We start from the raw sequence: 23,274 nt of genomic DNA, 5'->3' as shown, positions 1-23,274 counted from the left end.
TATGAATATTTCAAAAATCCCCGAAAATCCCCGAAATGCCTTAAAATTGAAAAGATTTTGTCCTAAAACATGCTTTTTTTCACGATGATAAGGCTATCGTAAGGTATGTTTTAGGTGATATTTTGAAATATTCATATAAAATATTTTGTTGAATGTAAAATGTTATGAATTTTTTTTTTTAATTTTTTAGAAAACGTTTGGTCAGATACTGATAAATATTGATGAAAACTTTGAAAAAAAAATTCAAAATTGTATCTTTTCCGCATGTTTCTCATCAAAATATACCTTTTTGGAAAAAAATCTTTTTTGGAATTTTTCAGCAAAATCCTCCATTTTCATGAAAAGTTTTGAAAATTAATTTCAAAATGTTATGTATTTTAATATTAAGTGTTTTCAAGTTTTCAAATTTTTTATTTTTTTTATTTTTTTAGGAAAATAATTATTCAAAATTTCAGTCTGGGTTTCTCTGAATAACATCCAGGTTCATTTGCGCTCAGAGACTGAACTGTCAGTGTGGATTTAAATAACTGTCATAGATTTACGAACATGTGCAAATGTTTTTCATTAACACAAGCTCAACTATTGACAAGTTCAATCCACAGCGAAAGGCAGTGAAATTAGTAAGTGTCGCAAATAAAACCTGTTTTCACAGCAGTTTGTCTTTGGTAGGGAGCACAGAGACAGGGATCACCCAAAAATAGAGTACACAGGTAAGAAAAAAGTAGAATAGAGCACAAGAGACAAAGAGCTAACAGAGGTTTGAACAGACTTCACATTGAAGCAGATGGGAGAGGATGGATGAAGGTGTGTGGTGATTGGAAGGAGTATGAAAAGGATGGAATTGGTAATTTGCATTTAACATTATGTTAGCTATTGAAATTCAAATGGTTTGTGATACATATTCATATATATTATATATACAGTGTTAGTGTGAATATATTAACAAAATCATCAGTTTTTGCAGAAAAACACAAGACAATATCACCACAGAGATAGTTTGCTCCATGTTCTACAGTGTTTGTCAGTATTTTCCTTCATCCTTTTCTTGTGGCTCATTTCTCCAGGCCTGGTCTTTATCCCACCTCACTCTCACTCAGTTCTCCCATCACATGGCCTAATGTAAAGGCCATTTGTTAGCACAGAGGTGTTTTACCTACGCTGAGGAGGAAACAACCATCACACACTGTCATGTTTTTTCTCTTCACAGCAAATTGCTTTCCTGAAATATCAGTTCAATAAATCATCTCATCTCACCAATACCACGGGGCAGTGATATTGATTCATCCCTGACCGCCGGCTCATGGAAGTCGATCTGACGGGAAATTAAAGATGCTCTTTTTGTTTTGACAAGGACTGTGATCACAGACCACATATTTCACACGACCTGATTTAGTCTGGGTAAGTACCAGCTTTGCATGAACTTTTAGAAAATTATTATTTCTATTCATTTGATAATGATAAATATGACTAAGATTTATTACAAGATAAAGTGTACAGTCCAGTATTGTTTATTGCACCTAATTATTTTAATGCTAAGGGTGGACTGGAGGCAAAAGCATTCTCTCAACACAGCCTTTCACCTTCACTGTAGCACTGAGCAAGTCGGTGAAGAATGCATTTATACTGCAGAGGATTCATAAATATTGGATGTGGCCCGTGTCTTCCTGTGACTGCCGGTCGGATTGCTTGCCTTCCTACTGACAGAGGTGAGTGCAGGTTGTCTGGCCTATTTACCACCTGTTATGTACATTATGACTATATCCGCTGCAGTAAGGCAAGTGCTGGGATTCCATGCTGTATGTGGAAACAAGCAGTGAGGAGAAATAATGAGGGAGAGACATGCAGCAGAAAGAATGTTGGGCTGTTAATCGCTATAAGGATGGTGATTGATTTGAAAACATGTCTGCAGTGAGGTGTTCACACACAGTGATGGATTACAGAAAATAACGCCCATCTTTATATTTCTTATATAGAGCAGTATAATTGTTGTTCATGCTACAATTTCTGTTAAAAAGGTTACATTTTTATTTAGAACTGTAAATTTTCTGGACACAGTAACCGTTGACATTTCTGCACCTGCTCTGTTCAGACTATTGTAACAGGCAGTTCCGTAACAGGCCTGTGTGAAAACAGGCTGACCAAACTAAGTCTCACAAGGACTGTCAAATTAACTTTAAAGTCAAAGTTAAAGTTAACTTTGTAATTTATTCGGAACGTGACATACATTCAGGGGAGACAAACATAACCTCAGGGGCAGAGAAACAAGAAAATCAGCAGGTTGTTTTTTTTTAATTATTATTGTGGAGGACGGTTGATTTCTCTTTGTTCGCTATTTGAGTGGCAGTTCATTATGTTGAGCAGGAGTTGGTGATTCAGCGTGCTGGAGATGAGATATGGAGTACATTATTCAGGCAGAGGGGAATGAGTGTAGTACGCCAAGTGTTCCTCTCATCCTGAGGGAATGGCTTTGTTTTGCCAGTGTGAGATGAATACGTTTGTTGTAGCAAAGCCAGTTGGATCAGGTAAAGAAGTGGAGAGAGAAAAACTGAAGATATACTGAAATGTGCTGCAGCCGTGGAAGTCACAGCACTGTTTCACATCCCTGTTAGAGCAGACACACTGAGGTACTGGAAGAGGTTCAGTTTTGTGTATAAATGCAAAAAAAAAAAAAAGGGGGGGGGGGGGGGTATCCAGAGAGTACTTTGTAGTTCATAAATTGCCCCTTGACTTTTAACATGTAGGTCAAATTGTTGCCTTTATTTGTTGAATGATAACAATGTTTAACAATGGTTACAAATTTAATAAGTAGAAAACCAAAAAAAAAACAAAATAGTGGTGAAAGTTGGCCAAAGTAGTCGAAAGACTTAACCTGAGTGATTTAAGGCTGAATAATAATAAAATAATGACATGATGAATAACAAATAAAAGAAAGACTTGCTGTAGCTCCTGCTTTACTGGCGAGAACTTGTTTGGCACAATATTCTGATAATACTCCTATATTACAAAGTTAGACACAAGTAAGACACCTACAGTTTTTAACAAAAGCACTGGTTATTTGGCAGACGTAAGACCAACATTTCTGCAGAGAACACCAGGCTGTTAGCCTCAGTTTATCAGAATCTCATATCGAAATTGGTAGAGACACTTGGCAGAAGAAATCTTTCACTGACATTTGTTAAATCTTTAGGGATAACTGCATTTTTAACAAGGCAGAATTATGACATTCTCAAGACACTAGGGCAGGGATGGAGAATTTTTGTCAGTTTCGTAAAGAAAAAACCTACATAGACCGAACATCACCACCACCAAAAAATAATAATAATGAAAAAAATCTATAAAGCCTTCCTGGAACGCTGTACACAACAGCAAACCATCAATGTTCTTTCCTTTTTCTTATTCATAGTTTGTGTGTAGTTGTGCGGTTACCTGGAATAATGCAGTAAAGTTAAGGGCAGCTTTCCTTGTCTGATTTATGTAAATCCTGCAGAGACACAGATGATAAACCAGTGCAGAATTGAAAACTTTTGGAGTTGAAATATCAAGTGAAAACTTCACCTCCAGGGTGTTGACATTGACATGTGTTAAATGTCCGATCAGAACATTTTACACAACTCAAAATCAATCCACGGTCTAATCATTAGTTGAACTTCTCAAAGTGCATTCGTGAACACGTGGCATGTGGCTGTGTCTTCACGGGCGCCTGTGGGCAGAAACATGTACGTCATTTCTACTGAATGTGTTGTTGTTCATCCAGTGTGACGATGACAGATGGCTCTGTTAGTGTCCTCTTCTGTTTAAGAGAGACACAGAGAAGGGGACAGACGTCAGATCACCCAGTCATTAAGGATCAATAATCAACAATGATACAGTAGAAGAGTTTTTTGTTCTCTAATAAACAACTGACATTTAACACAACAATAGCCTATAAACTGGTACCTCAGCTGTGCTGCACCTCCAACTGGTGAAGCAGTGAAATGTGTGAAGCTATTTGTGGTGGATGTTATCAGTGTTCTTTTCTCCGTGTGTCTTCGCCGTCTTTTCTGTCCGTCCCCGGTGCTGTGATGTGCTGCTGGTGCAGATAAGCCGAGGTGTGAGACACTCTCCTGCTCGGGCTAATCTGTGGAGAATGGAGCTGCTGCTTTTTCTGTGCCAACCCTCAGAGGCTCGCGGGGAGGAGGATGGAACAGGGACAAACAGCAGCAAACTCAGTTTGGATCCTGGTTCCTTTGCTGAGATCAAGTGTGTGTGTGACACCGGAGCAGCAGGAGAACATTTAGTCCTAACTTTCACCAGTTTCTGATTTTCAATTTCTGTTGTTTTCAAATAGCTGAAACTTTCTTGAGCTCAAGTCTATGACTGGTGTCCAACTGATGAAATAGGAAATGATCTCTGAATCTGTGCACAACACAAAGATGTAAAAGAGAAGCAGCAGAGGAAGAGAGTTCTGTGTGAGCCACAGCAGCAGCAGACCTTTTGTGGGAGTTTTCGGCATCAGCCATGTCATAAATTCACTTGTGTTTGCCTCTGCTCGCCAAGTTCAAGGAGGCATCAATAATTCCTGGTAGCTGCATGTAGGACTACCGGCTTTGAAAAGTAGATCATGGAGAGAGGCATGGTTAGAAAAAATAAAGATAAATAAGGCTGTCGTTGTGTATTTAAAGTTACTCCATGAAGTCATTCTGTAGCAAATATTTTCTCTAGCAACTCTGAGTGGCAGAGTGTTATGAAGATAGAATTACAGTTCATTAGTTTTTATCTGTGAGTGAACCAGAATTTTTGCATGTGCTTCTTTGAAAGGAGGACCAGACGTGTTCTTTCCTACTGTTTAGACAGAAGAATCGGGTTCATAACTGTTTATGACCCAAACACGTGTTCTGTACTTTGGCTAAATAACACCGTCTTATACAAGTGTTAGTAACTGTGATGGAGACAGGTTCAATGATCTAAAAGACATGGACCATAAGGACCACACTGTCAGCTGAGCCTTTTATTATTGTAGTGAATATGAAAACTGTAAAGAAGATAAGAGAGACAGAGGCGGAAGCTGAGACTGGGTGGGGGTGGGGAGGAGGGGAAGTAGCAGGGGAGAGAGAGCGCGAGAGAGAGAGTGATGAAGCCTGTGCTGTGATAACGATAATGAGTTACAGCGTTCACAGGTACACACAGTACTCGCATATATCGCAGCTACATCAGCTCAGTGTACTGTAGTGACAGATAATGATCTCACTCTGGATCTCATATCCACGCACTCTCAAAGGGCAGTAGTGTGTCTGTGAGTGTGCGACTGTGTGTGCGCGCGTTTGTTTGTGAGTGCATGACACACACCACGCCCTCGGGATTTGCATCTGCTCTTTTTGCACTGCTTGAGTGTGGCCATATGAAGGACAGAGTTACTGATTGGTCAGCAGGTGGAGGAAAGAGAGAGGAGATAAGAGAAGGTGGCGTCGGTGGGTGGAGGTTGGCGGTGGCGCTGGTGGTGGTGGCGGTGGAGCAGCGGCTCCAGGAAAGGCAGACAGCCTGAGTTAATAAAATGAACTGTTCCATGGTAATAAACCGAGTCCAGAGATGAGCAGAGAGGAAATGAGGGGAGTGTGAGGATGTCAAACGACGTGAGCGATGAAGAAGCCCACGTGGGCCTGTATTACAGAAGCCTATTATTCCCTTGTCTCTTTTGGCAATAGGTGTAATGAGGCAGTCAGCGGAGCCCAAATGAAGCCTTTCCTATCTCACACTCCAAAGTTTAAAAGTAAGATTATTTTATTACATGGACTGCAGTACAGAGAGATGTTTTTCCTTTACAATTGTATAATACCATAACTGTCAAGGAATACTGAGTACAACTCATTGTAATGTAATTTGATAAATACTAAGTATTTTTTGTCAAATTAAGGGAACTAGAACTAGACATCATCAGTCGGCTTTCATCAGACCACAACTTCTGCCGTAAACTCAAATTCAGAAGAGGCTTCTTATTTTTCAAATTGATTTTAAGAAAGTAAAAAGACAAAAGTGGAAATATTCAATTTTATAATGACATTTTTTCTTAGCTTTTGAACTCGTTACATTGATTTATTAGACAGAATGAATCTCTACTATATGTCTGTCCACCATCCTCAACACTGTGGCAATTATCAGGCTGCGTCCCACCTCTAGGGCCACACAAATTGGAAAGATGCTTGTTATGAGTATCCAAGTATTGGTTCATCCCAGGGGAAACCTTTTCAAACTAGAATGCACAGTGGATGAGACTACACCACCACTTATTACATATCCACAAAATACCCCCAGACGTGGGACGCTGCTGTGGGTGGGATTAAAAAAATAGGAGAGAAGACTAGAAAGTTAGACACGTTTTAAAAGTATATCTTAATATAAACATTTTATTCAGTGCATTTTTGTGTATACAACAAATAATAAACAACTGGAAGTTATCAGACAGCCACGGGGTCTGTCTGCATATGTTGTTTTGTTAGGTTTAGCCTGGTAGTTTGGAACACATGATCCAACATGGGTTAATACACATAGCCTACATCATGCAGCTCTAGACCAGAAATGTTCCTGCTTTCTCCCATGCAACAGATAGGTTCACCAAATACAAACCACCTCCAGAGGAAACCAAAGAAAGAAAAGCCTTCCAAAAGCATGTACCAGAAACAAGTTGTATAGCTGGAGGGAAGGGTACGTAGCCCACAAAAAGGGTCCTTTTGTACACCATTGTGTTTGTACATGCCCTGTGCCAGAAAGGGAAGAAGTTTATTTATTTTTTTCACTTTTACAAATATGACTCCCTAGAAAATGTTAAGCCACCTAAAAGTCCACAGTATTTTTTTTAATATACAAAATATTGTCACCACAATAAGTTACTCAAACACATAAAAAGCATCCTGGGAAGGGGCTTCTTGTATCAGTCAATAAATGGTGACAAAACGAGGATGGGGCGTTGAAGCATGACACAAGTACAGAGGGAAAACAGACCACCAGGACAAAAGACGGAGACGCTGTAAACACAGTAGGGAAACAGAATAATCATCTCAGACCTTAGCCTTGAAGCACACCAGCAAAAAGTACAACATCAAGCACACTGCCAACTGTAACGTGTGTCAAACCACTTCCTTTGTCCATTGAGCCTTTTTGACCCACATTTATTTTTTTGTTTGCTTAATTTCAACAAAAATCAAAATCTTTCTGGCTTTGCCTTTATCCCGACTTAGTATTCAGTGGCTTAAAGGGACACTCTGACATTCTGTCTTTGGTTTGCTGGAACCTCTTTCAATGATTTAACAGCAACAGGAACACAAATACTGAACCATGGCCAGGGAAGAGAACAAGAGGGGTCGAAACGAAAAACCAGTTTTCAAACATAAACCTCAGCTAAATTAGAAAATTAGCAAAAAAAAAACAAGCTGCAGCTGTGGCATCTTTGAACAAAAACAACAAGAGATCCACGCTGTGCCTTTTTCATATGTCAGGTCTGCTGAACATAGGCTTCATTTTCCCATGCTTAGAGAGCTCAGTCTCTGAGCGTGTGCACTAGGATGCAGAAGAGAGCTACCGTCTGGCTGGACACAGTCCCACTGACTCCAGGCTGTGCCACACCAGGGAGTTTATAGGCTTTGTATTCACAGAAGCAGGGATTGAGACAGAGATCAGGGCTCGTACTGTATCACTGCAGCCTTGTTGACCAGCACCATTACTGGCTGCCCTGAATAAACACTTGCATGTCTAATTTCCTGTCTCCGTCAGGCAGATGCATGAGTGCTTGGTGTTTCTACGTGACCTAGGATCATTTATTATCCACATGAAACTGATTAAAATAAGTGATAAGATAAGATAATGAGTGAACTGGTATCACTGAAAGTGAGTAATAAAGCAAGAAAAAATATGAATCATGGCCAAAAATAATTTTTTAAATTCTGTCCAAAATGGTTCGTGTGCTGTCTAGTTTCCTACGTCTGACACTTAGATATTTCAGATGAAAACAAAGTTTGACCAGTATGTTTTCTAAAAGCTCTAAAATGAATGTTGTGCGTGGGTATTTTTATGTTGTTAGTTGTAGCTTGTACTGAACTGCTTATCGCTGAAGAGTCTGCTTTGATTCACGCTCTGCTGTAGGTAAGGTTTCATGGTTTCGACCCCAGGCCTGGATTGGGAAACTGGGCTACGTGGACTCGTTCTGGCTCGGGGCTTTGCCTCCGTTGAGCACGGCTGAGGCACTGCGACTCTTGGTGGGTGTGCCGCTGCCAGAGCGGGAGAACTCTGTCAAGTCATGCAGGGATGGTTCTCGGTACATGGCCACTGTGGAGACACATCAGGTATGACAATCAGATAAAGTTTATTTTAGTTTAGAATATTGGACCAGTGTCGGTCTATTATTGACAGAAAAAAAAAAACAACAGTGCAATCACATTTTACCAAATGATCACTTAAAGATTTCTCTAAACCTGCTGATCACAGTTCAGCAAGTTAGGGCTGAAGAAATGGCAGGAAAAAAAGGGGGAAAGCTTCACAGCTTGACATTATAAATTCAAGAGTTGCTTGTGCTTTAGCTTTGCTGTGTGCGCAGCATCGGTTCAATCTGCATCTCAGCAAGTTGCTTTTCAGAAGAACTATCAGTAATCTGAGGTTCCCTGTCTTTGGTTTCAGGATGTTGTCAACCTTCCTTCTGCCTAGAATGCTACTTGATGTTCATTCCTAAGGGACTTTGTGGTTAAAACAGCAAACGTAGTCCATTCAGTCGCTTCACTCAGCACAGGCTCTTAGTGGCAGCAGCTCTGCAGAGAAAACCTTAGTCTTCATGTCTTACATTAATGGCAGAAAGTGCTGATGATTTAAGCAAGCCTCATTAATGACATGATTGTGCAGATACAACAGTGTGTGGCTGGTTTCAGGGTTGTGGCATCACCTCCAGCACAAGCACGAAGAATTTCTTTTCTCAAAGAAACCTCCTCTATAAGCATCTGCCTTGTTATTTGTCACATAAAGAACAGGCGCCACAGGCTACAGGCTTTCTTAATTAAAACTCTGAAAAAATTGTAAGGATTTTTTTTTCTTTTACAGTGCGAATGACACGAGCTGAACCGGACTCTTCTAAATGAAGTCAGACTGAGAGGCCGTGGGCTGAGACTTGCCGAGTGGAACCAGAGGAGAAGTGAGTAACGGCTGGAGGAGATGCCAGTGCCAGTGCAGAGGTAGCCTCCTAATTAGTGCCCTGCAACACCACTTCCTGAATCTTTATGAGCTGCTGAAACAAATTCTCCTTCAGTTATCTGACTCCTTGTCTCACATGCATTCACATTTGCATGCTTGCATTTCACAAGTATGATGTAGTATGAAGTATGATCAAAATAATATTGGGTTTATGGATGTAACAGAAAAAATGGTATATGCATTTAAATAAAATTTAAATTAAAATCTAAAATCTTCACATTTATAGTCAACTTGTGAAACTACAAAATATGTTTGGTAAGTATGTTTGACCGTCCTGCCTGCAGTCCAGATCTGTCTCCTATAAAAATGTTTGGTTCTGCTTGAATTGAAAAATAAGGCAATGTTGACAACTGAGCAGCTGAAGCCAGACATTGAATTCTACTTGCAAAACTGCAGCAATTGTTATTATAAATTTCAAACTTAAGTGTTTTCAACAAGTTACCTCGTCACCTTTATTGTTTTGGGATTTTTTTTGTGTATTGAATTTTGTAAAAACGCAGTTTGCCAACAATCATGTTACATTCTCTGTTTGGCCCCACATATAAAAAAATATTATTAGTTTAAAACCAAAGGTATGAAACTTTTACTTCTTGTCCAGCCTATTGATCCACATTCACTTTCTTGGTATTTTTCTCTCAGCACAGGGCAACAAAATTACTCTTTGGCTTCTGCCCTTAAGTGTGTTGGAGACCCCTGGTTGGTGTGTTAAATGGAATTGCCCTTAAGTGTGTTGGAGACCCCTGGATGGTGTGTTAAATGGAAGTGAAAAGCTATTACAGAGATCTCAGAGGGCAGACATGGATTTAATAAGATGTTGGCTGAAGGAGCTCCACCACTGAAGCAGGAAGAAGACAGAGATCAGGGAAGAAAAAAAAACAGGCTATAAATCCACCGGTGGGAAGGATGACAGTTGAAGAAAACTTTAGATTGCTTCCATCTATCATTAACACTGTCAAATAATAATAATAATAATAATAATTAAAAAGAAACTCAAATAAACTAAAAGTGCTTTATTACATTCCCCTACACTAACCTGAGTAACTGAAAATCTGCAGTAGCACAGTTTAATTCAGTGTTCAGCTGGATCAGCCTGTCTGCAGATTTGTCTCCTATTGAAAATATCCACCCCAGCACCAGGAGTGTCAGATAACAGTGACCATAGATTATTGAGTAGTCATTTATACACTACAGCAAATACAGCAGTAATCAATACTACACTTGATAAACTGCAACAGATAGAGTTCCAAATCATTAAACTAAAGTTCCTCTGTCTGATAATAGGAAAACCATTTTGACAGCTGGACAACACCATCCTACATTTTCCCTGTTACAGGTGTTTGGGGAATAATTTAATATAAAACTTTCTCAACAGCAAAGTCCACTGAGACTCTGAATAGACAAGTGCTATTTCAAATAAAAAAATATAGATTTTATTTGTAGGTAAAATAAAAAATGAGGGTTGGCATTGAACATATCTGGTTGTACTACAGTGTATCCAAGGCCACAGTGTTTGCGGTGACTTCTTCTACAGTGTTTATTCATGTCCATATTCTGGTTAGGAGAAGAGACTAAAATATAATATTAAATAACAAACATTCCAAGAAGATTATGGGCCAGTTTTGATAAAGATGGAAACCACTGTGGTGTTAGATTGAGTTTTTATTAAAGATTGACTACTTAAGATAAAGTATAATCCATTGACTGACTATGAATATAATCTGTGCTGTACTGTAATAACTGACAGACTTACCCTTTAGAGGTTTGGGAAGAAAATGAGCTGCTGGCTTGTTCTTCTTGACATGGTTTCCCTTCATGATTTCTCCCTCCTTGTTCAGACCGAGGTACCAGCCCCTGCCCGACTGCTGCTGCCGGTAGATCATGGAGGAGTATGTCACATAATAGTTCTCGAATACTGACTCCTTAAATTTGCACTCTGGCGTAAAGTGTTCCTGGGGGAAGAAAGCAGAGGCAGAGTGTAGTAGCTGTCGGACAACGATTCACAAAACCTCAAGTGTCTGCGACATGTAGTGGAAAAATAAAAAAAGTTGATGACTTGAGAGTGCAGTCTAATTATGGTGCGCTGAGCAGAGCTGTGAGAGAGATAAGGAGCTCAGTCTACGGCTTCAACGTCAACCACCAAATCTTTTCATTCCATTTAGTGTTGTGAATAATGCAGTGTTTTATAGCAAGGATAACGGCAGTGTGACAGATACAGAGGAGCATCAATAATACACAAGGCAAGATGAAGAAGACTTTATTCTCCATTAACTCCTCGCAGTTAATTATGAATGGGCAGTTCATGGTCTTCAGACTACTTCGTTGTTTTTACGATTGTGTTTGTCTTGATTTATTACATTTATTTGGCTTTGAGAAAAAGTAATCATAAAGTTTAGATAAAATATCTTTGGGTGGTCAAAAGGGATTTTCGTGCGTTAATATAAAAAAATTACCTTCACAGTACGATAATCACATTACTGTGAAATTAAGTGCCAGTGCAGTGACCTGCTGGGGTCCATACTGCATAACCTTTTACTTTGTAATCACTGCTGTGGGTGGCGCTGCTGCAGAGGGGAAACCAAGTTTTTAACATCCACATACTAGGAAAAGAATTTGATTAAAAAATTAATTTGTTTTTATGAGTGTCGCCCCCGAGTGGTGGCCTCAGCCACCCATAGAAAACGGCTGACCACACCCAGACTGAGCTGCTGAGGGACATGGACAAGTGTCTGGAGTTTTGAACAACTTTTGCTGGTGATGCTCAAAATATAGGTTTGAAAACTAAAGTGTGTCACCACCTGTTCAAGAGCAAAGGAAACGCAACATTTTTAGCTGTTGTTAAAAACATTCCCATGACTCCCATGTTGTTTAGAATATTTTAGTCCCATGTTAAGGACAGACAAGAGGTCAAAAAGTCCAAATAAATATATCACTACTAATCTGGCCAAGTTCGATTGTTTGTTTATTTTAAAGTTCAAATGATTGAGAGCATAGTTTTATGAATGCAGCCAACGAGACCCAGACCAAGCCTCCATCTCCACCCATTTGCCTACACACTTTGTTCAATGCCCTTCAGGACTGGAAAAAAAGTGAATCAGACACTTGAATGTTTCAATCAGAAGTAGCTTCAGTTTTTAGGCAGCACTTTTTTAAACAAAAGATTTGTCCTGTTTGAAAAGATAATCCTTTGTTGTTCATTTGTTTATTCATTTACAGCAGCACAGCCTGTACATTCCCTGGAGGACATCTCCAACCACGGTGGTTTACCTGTGTCCCAGAAAATAAACCTTATTTGAAACTCCACCACAGGTAAACCACAACTTCACACTTCCATGTGAGGGTTTGTGCTGAGTTGCAGAGGATGAAGTCAGAATGAGCCTCAGTTTTTGCTCCACTCTGTTTCATTTACTGTCCCATACAGGATCCTGGACCTAATGCTACCAAAGTGGCTGAGGTTTATTTCCCCTGAGGCAAAGTTGTGAGTGTGTGTGTGTGTGTGTGTGTTTGTCCAATTTACAGTTCTGCTTGAGCAGTGAATACTATTACCCCTGAGAGAGACCGAGGGACAGCAGCTGAGGGGAAAGGCAACTAAGGAGAAACAGAAAGGTAAAGCTGGTGAGCTGCTTTTTATTTTTTAAGTTTCTACCTGAGGCAGTGTTTGTAGATGAAACCACCGGAGCATTGTTGAAATAACCCATGGCTGTGGCTCTGAGTGGGCATAAGAGTGAGTGGAAGAATGAGTTTGGGGTCTTCAGGTTAAGCCCTATCGCAGGCTGAAAAGCACTTGTTTTTGTGGGAGTCGGTGGTCAGAGTGATGACGTGTGCTCGGGGCCAAAAGCTTCATCTGAGACTATGACAAACCTCATGCCATTACTAGACAGTGAGTCATCCTCCTTCTGTCTCTCTCCCTCTCTCTCTGCAACAGTTCAACAGCGTGGCTCCTAACGTGCGGCAATAACAAGGCTTCAAAAGATGAAATGAGTTTCATGTCTGGTGATGATGTGCTTCACTGTGCTGAGGAAGCGGTCGAATAAAAATAAGAGGAGCAAACGATGAAGGATCCGATAATGTTTCTCTCCTATTCCAGCTAATCCTGACTGAAGACAGAAAACTGACTTCACTGTAGTAACAGCAGACCTACGTTTGACATCCAATCAGCTGATGACTCCAGATAACAGACAGTCATCAGTCACATCATTAAAACTGATGCTGCTGAACTACTACAGTAACAGTTTAATCAGCAGTGATACAGTCTTTCTGTATTCAAACAGGTTAAAGACCGTTGAGTTTGAACACAACATCGATGTTTGGCACAAATACTTTATATTCAGCAGTTGTACTAGTAGTATATTGCTGTTGTCTGCATATTAGGAACGGCAGGGGATTTAAAACACTTTTCCAAGACAGACAGCAGTTTTCACATCTTTTCCTCCAAACTGTGAACAGCATGGACGCTTCCTTCGAACAGACTGCACAAACATCTCTCCTGACAAATCAGTGACACAGGTTATGCAATGTTTTGCAACACATACTTAAATAACTAGGCTTCCTGATTCAGCTACAACTGGTGACACCACATTTGGCCCATTTTGTGCTCAATATGAAACGAATTTCAGCTCAGTCTTTGTGGCTTAGAATACAGGGAACTATATATATATATATATATATGTAAATATATATATGTATATATATGTATAAATATATATATATGTAAATATATGTAAATATATATACAAAGTATATACAATGTACATATATATATATATATATATATATATATACATTGTATATATTTTTTTTTCAGTTTCAGTTCAACATTTTTCCTTAGAATTTAGGCTATTGTCTTATTGGGATTACACATGTCTCCACTTATTATAGACTGTCTATAGTCTACATTTTTCAAGTTCCACTATAAAGGACATGTGTTTCCTAATATAAAGTTTATTAGCTTTAATACTATAATATTTTAATAGCCTAATTGCTCAAATAAAGTTTTTTTCAAAGAATAAGCTGCTAAATTATTTTCAAATATATTTTGTAAAACATACGTACATTTAAAAATGTATATATATATATATGAGAGTTCAATTTAAAAGAAAGTTCAAGCAATAGTTTAACTCTACAGCAGATGGGTTTTTTCTGTCATTTCTATCATATTTAAATTTAAAAAACCACTAACTCAAGCACTTTTTTTTTTCTTTCTTCAGGACGTTGTGTATTTTAATACAGCTGAGAACAAGTGTAAGGTAAATATTAGTTCAATGAAGGCAGCCGTGCCAAGGAGAGACGCATGAATTATAAAACACCCAGGAAAGTATCTGCAGCTGAATGTTTCTTTTATCCAAACAAGAAGACCACTAGGAAGAACACTACTGTACTGGGATATTGTATCCATTTTCTGATTTTCCAAAGGACGAGCCAAACCGATGCTCTGCACAATGTTAAGACATCACTGAAACCACTGGCACCACCTCAGCGCTCTGGAGAATCACCAAAGCAGCACGGTGAAGTTAAATCCAACTTTTCTTTGCCCCAGTCTTTTGGAAGTGGATTAAAAACACACCTCTTCTTCCTTGGCTTGAGATAAACTACAGTCTTTGTTTATTGTGTGGTTATACATTGGAGAGCCTTAAGCTTGTGGACAAGTCCCTCTCTGACTGACACACACACACACACACACACAGTTAATAGTTAATGACACAGCTCAGTGGAGTGGAACCTTACAGCGGTAGTTATTTACCACAGCCACTGTGATTACTAAATGGTTGAAAAGCTACGGCTGTGTGGCTCAGCACTGCCTTCAAACGTAGACGCTTCAGTTAGGTCTTTATTTTATATTGGTGTTCAATTATAGAGTCAATAGGATTTTATTTGTTAGGGAACTTAATAGGAACGCAGCAGGTAAATATGCTGCTCTCTAAGAAGACCGTCGTGACAATCGTTACGGGCTAGATGTTTTCTACGCTCGATATTTCAAGTCGGAAATGAAATTTTTTTATTCTTTTCACCATAAAATTAATATATTTATACTGTTATAGTATAGTGTTTGTTACCAGTATATATACATATATTCATATATACATGAATGTATATATTAACTTTTTCTCTATATATGTATACATATATTTAGACATTAATGTATATTAATATAATTAATTAAGTAATAAAATTCTGACTCTTGCTTATTGAAGTTTTGCATTTTTATGACATTGTCCTTTAATTCCAAATACAACATATGAGTTATTTCTAAATCCAATGTAGAACATGTATTCTTCTTCCACATCTGTACTTTGTAACCACTGTTTGCACAGTCAATGAAAAAATGACTTAATGACAATAATCAATGAGTGTCTGGCTGTTTTGACTGAGGATAATAATTCTACCAACTGTTTTATTTTTTTTTTTTGTTTTTGTGGTTGTTTAAATCACAAAGCTTATTTTATACTAATGTTTAGATTTTCCTCAACTTCTGCAAAAGTAGAGGGTCAAACAGGAAAACACAGCATAGTAAAGTCAAATACATATTAATTGGTTCTTCCTCTCCCACACACGGATGCTGTTGGATGAATATATTTTCACTGGTGCTTTTTGCCTCACCCACACACGTACACTTTTCACTCCTCATCTCTCGTCGTCCCTTTCTCTCAGCGTCTGTTCTCCGCTCCTATATGTACAACGCTGTTTCACATACACCAGATGAAACTCAGTCCGAGTTCTAAAAGCCATTATTTTACACATTTCTATTTTCACTTTAACCTGCAGACCTAAGCAGCAGAATTTGATTTCCACTAAGCCCGAATACATGATTATTTGATTTGTTGTCTCCTCACTGTTGTCGACTTTGAATCTCTCTCTCATGCTGACTTGCTATTGGCTCAAGTTATGTGTGGTTTCAAGGCAGCACTTGGTTGTAACAGTGATTCTAGTGAAATACCCACTGTTTGGCTACAAGCAACACCACAGCTCCATTTTCTGAACTCAACTAAAACGAAAGCTGTGCAGTCGATCTCCCTCTGCTTCACTCCAAACTACAGTAACATAATCACAAGGTAGGGATATATGGAATTATATATGAAGGTACTTCATCTGTAGACCAGCTATATTTGAATTGACTGGTATGCTGAACAGAATGAAAAGGTGGGAGAATTAATTATAAATCACCTACTGCAATGAAACTGGGCCAAAGTCTTAATGTTTGTGCTGCGAAGGAAGTAACAATGTCTTTATATAATTACTCGTATAACTAAGATCAACAATCTTCAGCAAATTTCTCAAAAAATGTTATATGATATTTAATTATGTAAATAATAGTTTAATGGTAAAATGTTGGTCTTCAAAATTGTAAAAAAGTTTCAAATACACTACTGCTGAAACAATATAGGTTATTGTTGACACGTCAGTTATTAATGAAATTATTGTAATCCCTTTGAGGAATACTTTCTCCATTTTTAAAATAAGGTCAGTGAAAGCAGCACAGAAGTTTCCTGCCACCTGGTTCAGAATTATTTTAATGATTAGAAAGAGGTATATTTTAATAAAGGTACGTGAGTTCAACTCTGGCAGTTGATTTAAATAAGTGTCTGCCAGTGAAGTGAGCCACTGAGTGTTTACAAGAGGCTGAATTCAAGGAGACAAAACGAGACAAAGGTACTTTGGCCCTAAATGTTCATCACATTACTGCGTGACAGAGAGTCTGTCAGAAGATAACGAAGCATCGCTAATAGATTTAATTTTCTTGTCATCTTGTTTCGATCACTTATCATTAACCTGTCTCTCAGACCTTTACCATTCGCAACAATCTTTACTAATTTGACTAGAAGTTTCGTCTGACCGCCCTGCGGGCGAACATCTGATCAGCCTGTCAGTCTCCTCATGCCTGCCACACAAACAAAATGGTGGCATTTATGGAGGAAGACAAACACAAACGCCGTTGCTTCTGCAGCTGAATTATTCATGATGTTGCACATTTTCTCAAACCCCAGCTGTCATGGTTCGATACGCCACTGCTCCACCTGCTCACACAATCCTTGAACTATAATCGACACTGAATTGTAACGTGACGCACATCTGTCATCGCTGAGCTGTCGGCTGTCAGACTGAGTGGATCAACAAATGGATTTGGATATGGTGATATGTGGGAGAAAAGATCAAACTACTTTTTGGTATGTGTAACGGTAACGTGACCTGCCATAGGCAGAGAACATCAAAATTAAATAGTAAAAGTCAAATAAAAAAGTTCTGCTCTTCACTCATATGTTCGGCTCTTATTCTCTGCTCAGCCTTTCTCTAAGATTGCCTCCTCCTCATGTCCAAACCCCCGATCAGCAATGCAGCTTTTGTTCTCTATTGGTTTCCTTTAAAGTGTTTTATGAAACAAAATAAACAAAAAAAACTGAGGATCATAAATATCACTGATAAGAGTGTAAATATTCGTGGCGTTTTGCTTTTATCTCTTCTCTAATGATTACAAATGTAGCTCCCTCTCTTCCAATTATAGTAACTTTAGGTGTTAAGCATGTAACAGCGTTATGTGTTTACTACTCTGACAGTCTTCCTGCACCTATATTGTTACAAACAAAAACCTTAATACATTGCCATGCCAACAGTATCACCCTATATTGCAATATCTCATGTTGTTTCCCATGTATTGTGATGCGGATCGTATCACCAGCTTCTTGCTAATACACACTCCTAATCATTAGGTTCAACTTTTAACAGGAGGCACGGACAAAGGTGGAACTCACTGATGTGTAGAGGAAACCCTCACTGTTCATCGCCAGGTAAAGCTTGGTCTGCACCCCCTGGATGGCCACCACTCGCAGCCCCACTGGAATAAGGTTGAACATGGCTGAAAGAGAGGGAGAGCAGGCACAGAGAATTAGAACTGACATTTTAGTTCATTCTTCAGATTCTTCTAATGTAGAATCCATTAGTGAACATACACTGAGACAAAACACATCGCTGCCTCAAAGTCCCGTCTCTGCCTGCAGCTGTATGACATCCATTAGGAGAGAAATGTGCGTTCAGTGCCTCTGTTAGGACACAAGCGTGAGTCATCGGTACCTTACCACCAACAGGGGTGAGACGTTCACTCACGGAGTCAACTACTCTTCCTCAAGGTGTACGAGGAAACAAATAAACAAAAGCGGGCGTAAACACAGCAGCAGAGTTACAACTTTAGCATTCTATGAAGTTTACTTTGATAAATAGTAGTTACAAAAAATAAAACTGATCACCAATCACAGCATTATAAAGTTCTGATCTGTGCCTCATATTGATGTTTATACAGCATTATAAGAAAATGCTGATCTGTATATGATCTGTATTTGTAAAAAAAGAGAGGTTTGTGTGTGATGTCAATCATACTTCACAGTAATTAAATCAAAAATGATTCACATCAATTCACCGCAAACTGTCTGTTTAAGGATTTTGTCGCCTCACCAAACTCACGATATAAATAAAACAAAGTTTGCTGCTACTACTCTCCAATAGTGCAGTGCAGAGACTGATCGACTTCCTGCCAGATATTCATGCTTCCAAGTTACAGAAACATTTCTTGTAAGCATTGTTAAACTGGTCTTTTGGATACAGCGCTGGGGGCAGTGTTGGTAAATATATATATATATATATATATCTTCACTGTAGTAAACCAAAACTGTATGTAATCTTTGGATGTGTGAATAAAATGCTGACTTTTAAAGGTTTTAATCTTGTTATACTGTGGTACTGGTCTTTTTTACTGCACCCTGCTCACTCTGTTAGTCACTGATTTTTCTTCCTTATTTCTTTCTTTTTTTTTTTTTTCTTTCTCAGTCCTCACCACGAAGCACACGTACACTCCTCCAGAATACTTCATTTCAGGAGGATTACCAGCCGGTGTACTGATGGAGGTTCTTAAGAGGGGAAACTCAATTACTTCCTGCCTGCTATAAACACCTGAGCACACAGAAGGGCCACCCACTCACTGACTTCACTGGTGCAGAAAGGCACACGGAAAAAAACAAGAGGTCGGAAGGACAGTTTCTACATTGATAGTGAGCCGTTTTCTCTTGTTATTCTAAAACCTGACTGATACTGGGAATTGCTAAACACATTTAAACTTTTATAACGCTGTTTTTATTTATTTCTCAAAGCAGACGCATTAAGTCTCCGTATGACAGCGTACATACTGTATGAATACTGGAGCAGAAAAATAAGCTGCAGTAAGTGACAACTCTGCATTGCACTTCTGTGTCCTCCTGGTAAAAAACAGTGAAAACTGGGCTACTTTGAGACAAATGTTGGGCTGAAAAAGTGTCTGTAAATAATGCAAGACACTGGTATTAAAGCACATAGCCGTTCTTTTCAGCTGCAGTACAGCACACGTGTATAGCTGCTGGGTTACGGAATCATTTGAAGAACAGTAATCAGTAGAATGGGGGGGGAACATACACATTTCAAAGCAAACTTTTTGACCTCATCAATAAAGTCAAACACTTCCTCCTGGATTTTGGTAGAATATTTGCCAAAGAAGTCCAAATGGATTTTCTCTCACACAGATGTGATGTAATCCAAAAACATGATTGTATGAATTAGAAGGGAAAATCACACCCGAGTTTGAGACTTTCAGTTATCTCCAACATTGCTTCCCAGCAGAATGAAAATGTCACATTAATATCAAGACTCTTTCACTATTGACAACAAACATCTCCAGCTGCCACTAACATCGACCCGTGTGTGGTCATATGATTAGATCCTCTCTTCTCTACCACCGTCGTAAGACACCAGTAGCTCCAAGAGGACTGTGCTCTCTGTCACCATGGAGACAAGTGCACCCATCGCCTAACAACGCTATTTTTGGAGCAGCGCAAAGCGCTTCTTCTTCTTTTTCTTGTTTTCTCTTTTCTTCTTTATCTTAGGAAGTACTCTTATATCACATCACATCTCAATTCTGTTTTTGTTTTTTTTAGTTACAGTACAGTCTAGTTGTTTATCAAGTCCACAGAACAAAGTAAAGACATGGAGTATCAAATGAAGTGTTTTCTGTGTGTGTCCTAACTGCACCATTTTATTTTTTTTACTTTTTAATTTTATTGGTGTTGTTTTCTAAGTGTTGTTGTTTCTCTTGAAGATCAACTCCTCCTGTGAAGGGCTGCTGTTTTTAACACAGCGTCTCCACCCAGGGACTAATGGAAATAAAGAGGCACTGATTCAGAGGCAGAGAGTTCATATCTGCTTAGCAGTGGGATTAGTGCGAGACATGAAAGCTGTTACAGCACAGAAAGTACAATTTGTTTATTTGTTGAGGTTTAAGTGGGTTTGTGTTACTTTTATCAACTAGACTAAGCATCTGTCTGTATGGGTTTATGACCAGTAGCAGGGCTGTTAATGTTGTATTCATCCCCTCTTTAATTGTAACATTGGACAAGTGTGTGAAACCGTCATGATGAAGATGCGTCAATACGCAGCATAGGCCACTCAAAAACTCAAAAACAGAACGAGGAGGTCCACTGGTGACATCATCATCGTCATCATCAGCACTGTTTATATTATCATCATCATCGCCATCATCATTATAGTCACCAACATCATCATCATCATCATCATATTGGTCATCATCATCACCATCACTGTCATCATCACCATCACTGTCATCATCATCATCACCATCATCAGTAGCATTACCATCGGTGCTCATGTTATTCCAGTACACCTTGTGTACCCAGAGGCAGTAAGGTAGTGTGAAGTGTCTACAGACCTAACTGCAAATGTTTTGACAGCAGCCAATGAAAAAGAGAGTGTAGGAAGACGTCAAGAAGTAGATGAGAATATGAATTAATCCACTGTGACAAGAATTACGGGAAGAGAACAGTCAGAGTGAAACCAGACCAGAGGAATTTAGGAGACTGATCAAGCTGTGCAACAAGCACCACGGGCTGAACAACGTTACAGTGGAAACATCACAAAGTTTGTGTAAGAGTTTGGTGAGTGCATTAGGTTTTAGCTCGTCTGACTCATGTGTCTCGTGTCGACTGTGATCCTTCATCAGACCAGGTAAAGTGTGGGATCCAGACGGGGGCACATTAAACAAACCAATCAGCTGCTGATTTATACAGATGGCCATTAATCTATGGCTGGTGATTAGATTTCAACATATTAGATTTAAACCTACTGTAACCATTGTCCTCCTCCTTCGTCCCATCAATGGTTCCATCCGCCTGCAGCTGCAGGTGAAAGCCTTGTCGACTGTACAGCTTTGTCACGATCCCCTTCAGCTGGGGCTCTGTGAAGGGAGAAGAGAAAACAAAGAAGCGACAGGAATAAGTTAATTAGCTGTACAACATGTGAACCTGCAAATGCGTCGTCTCCTGTGCTCCCTGAAGAGAGACGTTAGCGCCTCAGTTTGACGCCTGCTGCCGTTTCCTACAGCCGTATAATCTAATTTTAGACAAAGACAAATACAAAGGTGTAGAGCGGAGCCAGGAGACCAGGTTAGGGAGATAAAGACTAATAAGAAGGAAAAAATTCATATGGAGCATAAAATCGATACATCTACTACTGTGACTAAGTCCTTATGTGAAAAGTCTAACGTGCAACCATACGGGCTGAAGCTAAAATTAAGTCACTAACAAAGTCGTAAATAACTGATGCTTTCAATTTCAACAAAAACTAAAAATTAAAAAAACTCTAATTGTTATTATAACACCAACTATCTGAAGGTCTGGACAATACGTTAAAGTGGGGGAGCGTTTACTGAAGGAATAGACGGCCTGTCTGTGTAACTGATAAGAGCTCAGTGCTGTCTTTAGTGTTAGTGTCCCTGGTGGAGTGTCCTTTACTGCGGTTTACCACACCTCTCAGCTCTCCCTTTATCTCTCTTATCTTTCAGTGTGCTGACATTTCTATCATTATTCATTCCATGCTGCAGCTATAAATATGGATATTAATATTGGCACAGTGCAGAAATAAACAAACTCCCGTACAATGTAGTAAACACACACACACACACACACACACACAAAAGAGCCATATTTCATTAGTTAGACTTCACCGTCGCTCCAACATTTTTGGTCCATGTATTAGAAGTACCTATGTTTACTAGAGTATACAGACATGTAATTCACAAACATTATTCAAATACAGCATGACTGGTCATGGTGATACTTCTCACTAAAGCATAGAAAAAGTAACTGAACTTAAAGGTTGTACAAAAGCAAAAAAAAATTATATATATATATATAAAAGCTGAGCATTTTTAAAAAATACTGTACTGTAGGAATTCAATATCTAAGAAAAGAGAAAATTTGGAAGATGTTGGTAATGTTTGACAAAATACAGTGTTCAACAGCTGAAGACCGTGGAGCTGGAACGTTTGGCAAACACCAGGGAGCAAAGGAAGACTTTAGGGCCAAGTATCTGATCAGAGAGAAAATTATGTGTGTTTTTTTTTTGTAAAAGTCTGTGTACTCAGGAAAGTCACAAAAGATGTATTTTACAGTATTCTGTTTCACCAGCTTCAATGCACTAATGTTTTTTTAAACTTCCTTGATTAACGTCATTGTTCTTTTTCAATCAAATTTAAATATTCTGATGCACCAATGCTGCGTCTATGCTCCTGTTTGGATGATAAAGAAGGGTTTGTAATTAAATTTAAAAAAAATACCACAGCGTGACCAAACTGCAGAACAGACCTGGTCGTCTCCTTCGTCTCTTCTTGGAACCAAAGAGTTTGACCCGTGAGAAAACGTTGAGTCGACTTGGTTTTTCACAACCACCTTTGGTTTTATTGGGGCTGCTCACGCAGCGACAGGCATTAGATTTCTCCCGCTCCCTCGCCTGCCTCTTCTGCCTTATGAGGGAGCTGGCGATCGCTGCTGCCATAGCCAGTTTGGCGGCGCTTTGGTGAAAACTTGGATAAAAAGAATCAGTTCCTTTGAATCCAGATGACTGGATCCAAGAGAGCGGCTGTCCAACCGCGGAGGCAACAATCTAAGGCAACTAGGAATTGTTAAATATCAACCATAAAACTGTGAAGATAGACGAACCAACAGCCCTAGCAGCGCGGAGAAGAACGTTAAATAAAGTCCACCT

The 23,274-nt window shown here is 39.1% G+C and overlaps 1 protein-coding gene across 4 annotated transcripts in view; it reads right to left on the bottom strand.

Annotated features, from left to right (window-relative positions):
- Nucleotides 1-6,355: 6,355 nt before the first annotated feature.
- The window catches only part of fgf13a (fibroblast growth factor 13a), a 60,236-nt gene continuing 43,317 nt past the window's right edge, over nucleotides 6,356-23,274 (bottom strand). For 3 of the 4 annotated variants that reach the window (XM_008326766.3, XM_025063232.1, XM_008326765.2), the window contains 4 exons: nucleotides 21,356-21,466; nucleotides 17,949-18,052; nucleotides 10,958-11,156; nucleotides 6,356-8,295 (listed from right to left, as the gene is read on the bottom strand). In XM_008326766.3, coding sequence (XP_008324988.1) covers nucleotides 8,159-8,295; nucleotides 10,958-11,156; nucleotides 17,949-18,052; nucleotides 21,356-21,466 — 551 coding nt within the window. In that variant the 3' untranslated portion in view covers nucleotides 6,356-8,158. Of the gene's footprint in view, nucleotides 8,296-10,957; nucleotides 11,157-17,948; nucleotides 18,053-21,355; nucleotides 21,467-22,874; nucleotides 23,259-23,274 lie in introns of those variants that run through there. The other variant, XM_008326767.3, reaches the window with a different exon arrangement.

Source organism: Cynoglossus semilaevis, chromosome 15 (genome assembly GCF_000523025.1).
Source record: "Cynoglossus semilaevis isolate Cse_v1.0 chromosome 15, Cse_v1.0, whole genome shotgun sequence".
NCBI lineage: Eukaryota > Metazoa > Chordata > Actinopteri > Pleuronectiformes > Cynoglossidae > Cynoglossus > Cynoglossus semilaevis.
The sequence above is the reverse complement of the archived record's forward strand: the minus strand, read 5'-3'. Positions and strand labels throughout refer to the sequence as shown.